The 10,000-nt window shown below is 41.3% G+C and overlaps 1 protein-coding gene across 2 annotated transcripts in view; it reads right to left on the minus strand.

Annotated features, from left to right (window-relative positions):
* The window catches only part of LOC147027629 (protein-glutamine gamma-glutamyltransferase 2-like), a 121,397-nt gene that overhangs the window by 28,825 nt on the left and 82,572 nt on the right, over window positions 1–10,000 (minus strand). For both annotated transcript variants that reach the window (XM_085877159.1, XM_085877158.1), the window contains 2 exons: window positions 7,885–8,013; window positions 7,603–7,780 (listed from right to left, as the gene is read on the minus strand). In XM_085877159.1, coding sequence (XP_085733285.1) covers window positions 7,603–7,780; window positions 7,885–8,013 — 307 coding nt within the window. The remainder of the gene's footprint in view (window positions 1–7,602; window positions 7,781–7,884; window positions 8,014–10,000) is intronic.

Raw genomic sequence — 10,000 nt, forward strand, 5'->3', positions numbered from 1 at the left:
CTTTCCCTTCTACTCTATCTCCCCCCCCCTTCCTCCTTACTCATTCCCCTTCTCACTCCTCCATCCCACTCCCTCCTCGTGCTCACCCCTCCCTCCTCCGCTCTCTCCCTCTGCCTTCCTCATTGCTTCCTTCTTCCTCTACCCCCTCCTTGCTTCCCTGTTCCTCTCTCCTCTCCTCACTCCCTCCTTCCTCCCTCCTCGCTCCTCCATCCCACTCCCTCCTCGCTCCCCTATTCCACTCCCTCCTCACGCTCATCCCTCCCTCCTCCTCTTTCTCTCCTTCCTCACCCCCTTCCTCCCCTTCTCACTCCCCCATCCCACTCCCTCCTCGTGCTCACCCCTCCCTCCCCTCTCTCTCCCTCTACCTTCCTCATCCTCCTCCTTGCTCCCTTCTTCCTCTCCCCCTCCTTGCTTTCCCCTTCCTCTCACCATTCCTCGCACCCCCATCCCACCCCCTCCTCATGCTCACCACTCCCTCCTTCTCTGTCTCTCTCTCTCCCTCCCCCACCCCACTCCCTCTTTGCGCTCACCCCTCCCCATCTTTCTCCCCCCCCCCAGCCCCCAATCCCACACACTTTTTAGATCCTCGTGGAGGAACTCCAGTCTTACTCACGTTGTTGTTCTTCATCTTCTTCCTGTGGACTTTTTTGTTTCACAGCCTACAGTTTTCATCGAAACTTCCTGAAACTTGGCGTATACATGTAAAAATACCCTGCGCAGACAGTAACCATCTCCGATTTTTAAAATTCCTCCAAGAAAAAAAGTTATGACGTCAAAGTATCTCCGCTAATGGAAATAGTCTAAAAAATTATCTCAAACTCGGCAAGCTTTTTGAGTTCTGTTTGTGGGAATCGAACAGGGCGTTAGCAGAGATGAATTACCACACATATGATACATCACTATGACATCATATCAATTTTCATGACGTCATTCCTATTTTTTGACATTTTTTGTTTCACAACCCAGAGTTTTCATCGGATCTTCGTGAAACTTGCCATGTATATGCAGAAAGCCCACGCGCAGGCAGTAATCATGTCCGATTTTGGAAATTCTTCCAAGAAAAAAAAGTTGACGTCATAATACCGCCGCTAATGGAAATCGCCGATACCATTATCTCCGAAACTAGGCAAGCTGTTTGAATTTTGTTTGCGAGAATCAAGCCGGGCATTAGCACAGATAATTTATCGCAAACCTGATACATCACGATGACGTCATATTCGTTTTTATGACGTCATCATTAAGAGGACGAGGATCTTAGCTCATTTGAGCTTGTTTAATCTCCCGGTCGGTAATGTGACGAGTGATATTTGCTGATAATAAAATATAATAAATAAACATCTGTAAAAGCTGAATACTTAAATGAGTAAATTTCAGTGAACAGAATTTTTTGTTTTATTTTTGTGACCACCCCCATAAACCAAATAAGCAACATTGAATGCAAAGTGAATATATACTTTGGAATACTCGAACTAAGTAAAACCAAAAGTTATCTTTAAAAAAAATAATTATTTAAGCTGATCATTTAAACCCCATGCCATCAGAGCAGTATGCAGATATACAGAAATCTTTTCAACATTAATGATCTCAATGTATTCCTCCCATCTCCATCGTGATGCATTCAAATTCTTCAAAATTTATCTTCAAAAACGTTTAATTGGAACACATTTGTAGGATACTCAGGACTCCATGTTGGGCCAGACCGGAAGTGACGTTTATTCGCAATCACGGAGCACAACCAACCACAACCGGAAATCAACATAACGTTACAACATTTATGACAAAAGGCATGTGAGATAGCTGCATTTTAAACGACAATCTAAGCCTCCGATTAGTTTACAAAGCGATGGCTTGATGGAATAAAGCAACCCATGATGCTTCCTTCTACAAAGGCAATGGTATCTCAAGAAATACGCGAATGCATGGTGGTTTTGTGTGGCGAAGGCCCGCCCTCATAATGTATTTGGGCAGCATACATTAAACCAAGATGCGGGTCCCATGTAGATGACCCCAGGTCAGGAGAAACAAACGACAGATGCGACCAACCCAGAAAATGTGTCCCAGGTCGAGACATTAATCAAGGAGGATTAGTGCGTTCAGGTCACCAACATATTTGCAGAAAAATTGGAATTTCTCAAAGGATGAAATCAACAGTAGATTGATTTGAGCTACGCCATGAGAAGCAAGGAAAAGCTGACATTTCAGGCGGCAACCCTTCATCGGAGCAAAATAGCTTCTGGAATTTCTTAAAGCAGTGTATTCATCACTCATGCACAAATATTTGACAAGTCCCAGTTAACAGCAAGAAGGGTCCCTCAAACCTCAGCACTTGTGATTGACAGAAACAGCTGACAACATTTCATGAGCTTCACAAACTGTGAACTTTATCACTCATCGTGTAATTGGGAACGAAATGTCGCTTCACAATTGGGATCTTCAAACCAAATTGGAATCCTTGCAAGGGAAGCACAAATGTGTCACAACCACACAATAATTTTCACACGTAACCTTGATTTTCTGAGATGCCAGGGGAATTCGGCTGCTTGACAATATGCCACACAAACTACGATCATATTGGAATTTTACACCAACCTGATGCAGTAATCGTGGCCAGCCATGAAGAACAAATGCCGAGCAATGGTGACTCAATATATGCTCCTCCTTCATGACAATGCACCTGTGCACAAGGCCAATGTTGCGCGGATCGCCATTCTTGACTTTGCCTTTGAGCACCTGGATTCACCCCTATTCCGCCTGGATCTGGCTCCGAGTGACTATTCTCTGTTTCAATATTTGAAATCCCACCTCTGTGCCCACCGATTTGCCGACAGTGAAAAACCAACGGAAGCAGCCAAGATGTGGCTGAACAGAGAAATTAGAGAAAAAAAAATTATATTTTACAGGCATAGACAGTTTGAAGGACAAATGTAGCAAGTGCATTGAAGTCAAGGGACACTATATCCGAACAAAAGAACACATTTCCGTTTCCTAAGCTAGAGCAAGGAATCATATTGCTTCAACAGTGTGAATGCCCTTTGTAAATGCTATAAAACAGAGTAAACAATTTTAAATGGAGCAATTCCATCACCATGAAGAAGAAGCGATTAACCAGCCAACCTTACCCTCAACTCTAATTTATATGAAGAGGCAGGCATACAGACCTCTGCCTACAATTCAGCTTTCTTTCATTTACAAGTACAGTATGTTCAACCAGTTTGCTATGGTTTATGAGTACATTATTGTTCACATTGACCCTTGTTATGCATTTGATCATCCATTTATTTTATGATGGTTTCATGACCTCTGCCACAGAAGGTGGATGGAGGTTATGTATTCACCCCTGTCTGTTTGTCTGTGAACAGGATATCTCAAAAAGTTATGGACAGATTTGGATGAAACTCGATGGACAGATTGTGTGACAACAACGAATTTCATCGATTTTGGTGATGATACGGATCCGGATACTATAATATTTAATTGATTGTTCACCATTGAGAGATGGAGTCAAAAATGATATGCAGTACAGTAGAGCAAGATATCTCAAAAACCTTTGGACGGATTAGGACAAAACAGTGGACGGGTTAGTAGTGTGACAAGGACGAATTGTTTCGATTTTGGTGAAGATCGAGTCAGGATACTAAAAGTTATAAAAAAATTTTAAGTGATTCTTCACCATTGAGAAATAGGGCCAAAAGCGTTTTTTTAGCACAATATCTCGAAAAGGTATGGAAGGATTCGGATGGAACTTGGTGGACAGGTTGGGTGTGTGATAGGACAAATTGATTCGATTTTGCTGAAGATCCAAATCCAGATCCGGATATGATAATTCTTTTTATTTTTAAAGTGATTCTTCACCAGTGAGAGATAGGGCCAAAATGATATATGACATCATATTTCAAAACGTTGTGGATGGATTATGACAAAACTTGGTGGATGAGTTGGGTATGTGACAGGAGCAAGCTGATTCTATGTTGGTTAAGGTCCGGATGCAGATCCAGCCCATCAGTGGGGTACAAAACCTAAACTTTTCAACTTGGCGGATGTGTGCACTTCACTGAGTGCCATTCTAGTTGTGTTTGCAACTCGGTGGTTACACTACCGTGCCTGGCATTGACTTAGTGGCTTGGGTGGCTGGCTTGGGATCCTAGGGTCCTGAGTGTGAGCCCTGTTGGCTGCTGAATTAACAACAAGTGGGGTTGACTGAGCTTGTCATCCTTCTGAGGTTGGTGACATGAGTACCAGTGAACTGGTGATAGGGGTACAAATCATCAGCAGCATTGTATAATTGTATTATAAATACAAATCATCAGCAGCATACCCGTGTTCCTCACCAATGATGCAGCCAGCAGCCTCAAGGCTGCACATGAGAGTATGTTGAGTGTGGTTGCACTGTTGTGATGGAAAATACTACTTTGTCAAATTTTGTGCACACTCGAGTCTTCATTTGAGCATACTGAACATCACTCTTTTTCTCTATAAAGCATATAATGCTCATTTATATCTGGGAAAGCAAAATATATTTTTGAAATGCGACTTTCCTTCAAAAAAAATTCTGATGAACCAAGATGGCATCAGAACGTATCTATTTAGCTTAATGGGAATCGACTGCAGTATCCAGCATAGCGAGAATGCATGTGAAGGTACAGCGGTGAACAAAATTGCTTACTGTAGAACATCATTTCATGGCATAATGCGATACAATTTGCAATGGTGTGGATGCCTGACAGCAAAGATTATACCGAATAGGAAAGAGATGTTACTGTTGGATAAATATAGAACAAGCTTACACAAGTCGGTGTTAAACAGGGGGCAGAAAGGAAGAACAAAATGGGAGACTGAGAACTACATCAGAGGGCATCACCTGTGCAATGTTTGCAAAGATTTGCAAAAATAATTACATCCACAACAGGGCTGTGAGGAACTAAATGGAACCCTTTAAAGTCAAATAAATCACAATCTTATCATAAATACAAATCAAACCGAAAGCCATGAGAAACAGTTTTGTAGTAATACGATGCTCTAGTGTTCCTTCACTCTTGGACATCTTACATGTAACATCTGCATTGGAGGTGGAAATCCTTTTTACTCACGACAATGATGCCGAAGACAAACAAATCAGCCTGCTTGAACTAATTGCATGCAAGGTAATGGATTTTGTAATTGCCTCTGATATTAAGTGATTCCTCTTATTTGGGCATCTGATAACTTACCAGGAGATTGTCTTTCATCCTGCAAACTGAATCATAGATACGTTGCTTCTAATCTGTACTATAAAAGTGAATTTGTATCTTTGTTTGTTTATATACAGTGGCCTGCAAAAGTATTCAGCCCCATCGGTCAGGACTTGGTGGAAGCACCTTTTGCAGCAATGACTGCGATGAGTCTTTTTGGGGAGGTCTCTACCAGCTTTGAAATCTTTGCCCATTCTTCATGTGAAAATTTCTCTAGTTCTCCCAAGTTTGATGAAGATCGTCGATGGACTGCAATCTTCAAGTCTCGCCATTGATGTTCAATTGGGTTAAAGTCAGGACTTTGACTGTGCCACTCAATACGTCTTCCACTTCTTAATGATGGATTTCATTGTACTCAAAGGGATAATTAGTGACTTTGAAATCTTCTTATAACCCTCTCCTGAACGGTGCTTCTCCACCACTTTATGTCTGACTTCTTTGGAAAGCTCCATGTTTACCTTGTTGGTTGATCAAGTGAGTTACACCTTAGAACTCTTTAGATAAGTAGGAGAACTTAATTTTTAAGACACTGAAGGTAAGGAAACTAAATGTGGAATTACAAGATAGAATAGGTATAGAAAGCATGAGTGAGGTTATGCGTAGGGGTAGGTTGACATGGTTTGGACGGGCAGTTGGTGGACGGATAGGATGGGGGCGGGCAGTTGTGTGAAAAGGTGGAAACGTATTGACGTGAATGGAAGGACGGCGAGTGGCTGTTCGAGGACAAGATAGGATGTGTTGCTGAGAGATGATATTAAGAGTTAAAGGCCTAGAAGATCGGAAGCAAGGGATCATGCAACCTGGAAAGCAGCCAATCAGTGAACCATGGCTTCCACATACAAGCATTGAAACGGCCATAAAACGATATATATAAAATCCTGCAACAAATAAAATATACAATTACACTAACCCACAGTATAAATGTCCAACTTCCTCTCACATAGAAATATTCGTGCAATTGTTAGTATTGCCACATAGTCACCGATGACAAAAACATCAAAAGATGTCACGATGGCGATCCATAAAAGGATGGTGGTGTCGTTCCTCCCTTGACATTTTTACCTCCACCATCGAAGGTGAAAGAGGTTATGTTTTCACCCCTCTCTGTCTGTTTGGTTGTTTGTTTGTCTGTTTGTGTACAGGATATTGAGACCATTTAGAGATAGCACGATATCTCAAATAGTTATGGACGGATTTGGACAACACCTGCTGCACACATTGAGTGTGTGACATGGATGAATTGATTCAATTTCGGTGAAGATCCGAATCTGGATCCAGATCCGATAATTTTGAAATCATTCTTCACCACTGAGAGATTGGGCTAAACTAATATGTAGCACGATATATCAAAAAAGTTTCCGACGGATTCGGCTGAAACTGACTGGACAAGTTGGGTGAGTGACAAGGAAGAAATGATTTGATTTTGGTGAAGCTCCGAATCTGGATCTGGAAATGAGAATTATTTAATTTCCTAAGTGATTCTTCACCATTGAGAGGTAAGGCCAAAAACGATATACTAATGTACAGCATGATGTTTTAAAAATGTATTGGGCCCGATATGTTCTTGTGGATCAGGCATGATGTGATGGAGGTATGCGCTCCATCGAGTGCCCTTCTAGTGTTTTTTTTGTTTTGCATTATAATGATTTTTATCCCGCTCGCTCCCTCCCTCCGGGTGATATACGCGTCCTGTTTCCTTTGATGTTTTCTCTTCATTTCCTCCACCACTGAAGGTGGATAGAGGTTATGTTTTCACCCCTGTCTGCTTGTGTCTTTGTTTGTGAACAAAATATCTCGAAAAGGTGTGGACAGATTCTGACGAAATTTAGTGGGCAGGTTGGGTGTGTGACAAGGACAAAGTGAATAGATTTTGATGAACATCTGGATCCAGCCTATCAGTGAGATACAAAATGTAAACTAATCAGCTTGGCAGAGGTATGCACTCGACAGAGTGCCCTTCTAGTTTTTACAGTTTCCTTTGTTGTTTCCTACTCTTTATGAAGAACACTGTGGGATTTTTAACATCCAGCAAATTATGCTGGCAGACAGAACACCCAGTTTGATGCCCACGTGAACCATCACATTCTAAATGTATAATTTTATTAAACTTAAATAAATTCCCCCACAGGGATAACGTGATTTTCCTGAGTGTGAAACTATCTGATCAGGTCCTTCCTACATACCCAACCATGTCACAGCATGCAAGGCATTTGAATTACAATGATCAGTACACAAACTTACCTTCGTTCCTCTCACATTTAGCTGTTTCATGAACCTCACAATCACAAATAAGGGAAGTAAATAATTAAAATCTAAAAAATATATATATTATTATGAACAATTGGCATAACTGCTTTGCAAATACCACACTCACCTGTACAGGCGACTGCAGCATAAACCCAGCATTGACCGTAAGGGACAGGCTCATAACCAGTCAGTCTCCAGGTACGTAGAATCTCCTCGCTACCTGTCCAGTCCAAAGGACGAACTCCACCCGAATAGTCTCCATTCCATCGGCCCAGCACCACACCACAATCATCGTTACTGTTTATCTGTGTCACGCATGCCACATACAAGTGTTATTTTGATGAAGAATACAATCCTATGAGATAAGCTGAATATATTTCTGAATGAAGACATGTCAGGTTTGACATACCATGGCAGAGACAATGCGGCAGATGTAGACAGGATCGTCTCGTTTAATGGCATCTTCGACGGGATTTGTCAAAGCCTCATGACTATTATCCAAAACGTCCAGGCTGGCCTCAAGAACACCATCTGCAAACTGCATTGGAAATTGATTTATTGTAAGTTAAATTGCTATCAATGTGACATCTGTGTAATTTATCATGACCAAACAAGTTGAACAGTTTAACCTAAACGATTCATATATTCTGAACATTTTGCATTTAAAATTACCCACAATCAGCCAGAGAGCCCTTCGATGCAGACGGCTAGGATACTGAGAATCTAATTAGAACCGAGGAGATAATTTTACAAGTGAACAACTTATATTGCACTATAAAATATAAAATAATTTATATATATATATATTATAATGTATACAAATATATATTATAATCTCGATTATAATACCAAGCTTGCACACTAAAAACTCGGCTCGCCGTCACACAATCCCCATGAAATTGCTGTGGCACTTAGCGGACATGCCGACAATGTTTGGGAAGTCTTGGCGTTCCATAGTACCACTTGCATTTTGCACAATGCGTATTTTTGTCATTCCCCGTGTACGGTCTGTCGTCTGCTACCAGCTATGTTGTACTGCTATCCCATGCATGTGCACGGGTATCGCTAGTATAACATAATATACATATAATATAATATATCTTATATAATATGTATATAATTTTTATATATTGTATCATATATAGAAAATATAATATATATTATATAATATATCTACATATAATTTACATATATATATATATATATATATATATATATATATATATATGTTGGTGTTGGCGTTGGCGCAGTGGTAAGGGCAGTGGCTTGGGACCCAAGAGGTCCTGAGTTCAAGCCCCGTTGGGACACTGAATTAATATATGTATGTATATATATATATATATATATATATATATATATATATATATATATATATATGTATTTATATAATGTGTATATATATATATATATATATATATATATATATATATATATATATATATATATATATATATATATATATAAAAATATATATAAACCAAGTCGAAAACACCAGGGGGTTGACTCAGCCTGCCATCCTTCCGAGGTCGGCGAAATGAGCACCAGTTGTACTGGGCCCGGTGTATGCCCCGGTTAGAATAGGTGTACCATATCCCTGTGTGTCGTAAGAGGCGACCAGGGTTGCGTCAGGAAGGGCATCCGGCGTAAAAACCTATGCCAAATTATTATGCGGACAACAAAACGAATTTCCATACCGGATCGGTCGAGGCCCGGGTTACCAACGACCGCCACCGGTACCGGTGGTCAGCAGGGTACCAGTGGAAATTGTGCTACTGCTGGGCGAAGGAGGAGAAGGAGACGGGGAAGGCGAGTCCGGAGGCAGTGGGAGAGGGGGAAGGGTAGAAGTGTGGAGGTGAGAGTTGGAACTCTGAATGTTGGGACGATGACTGGCAAAGGGCGAGAGTTGGCTGATATGATGGAGAGAAGAAAGGTGGACATACTGTGTGTACAAGAGACCAAGTGGATGGGGAGTAAGGCGAGGAGCATTGGAGGTGGTTTCAAACTGTTCTACCATGGTGTGGATGGGAGGAGAAATGGTGTCGGGATAATCCTGAAGGAAGATCATGTCAAGAGGGTATTGGAGGTGAGGAGGGTGTCTGACCGAGTGATGAGTGTGAAGTTGGAAATTGAAGGGGTGATGATGAATGTCATCAGTGCATATGCCCCACATATGGGGTGTGAGATGGAATATAAAGAAGATTTCTGGAGTGAGTTAGATGAAGTGGTGGAGAGTGTATCCAAGGATGAAAGAGTGGTGATTGGAGCAGATTTCAATGGTCATGTTGGGGAAGGTAATAAAGAGGATGAGGAGGTGATGGGGAGGTACGGTCTCAACAAGAGAAATGTGGAAGGGCAAATGGTGGTAGAGTTTGCAAAAAGAATGGAAATGGCAGTGGTAAACACGTATTTCAAGAAGAAGGAGGAACACAGGGTGACATACAAGAGTGGAGGAAAGTGCACACAGGTGGATTACATCTTAAGTAGGAGATGCAACCTGAAAGAGATTTGTGACTGTAATGTTGTGG

This window comes from Eptatretus burgeri, chromosome 4, assembly GCF_056783735.1.
Source record: "Eptatretus burgeri isolate ZD-2024b chromosome 4, Ebu_testis_v1, whole genome shotgun sequence".
Classification (NCBI taxonomy): Eukaryota; Metazoa; Chordata; class Myxini; order Myxiniformes; family Myxinidae; genus Eptatretus; species Eptatretus burgeri.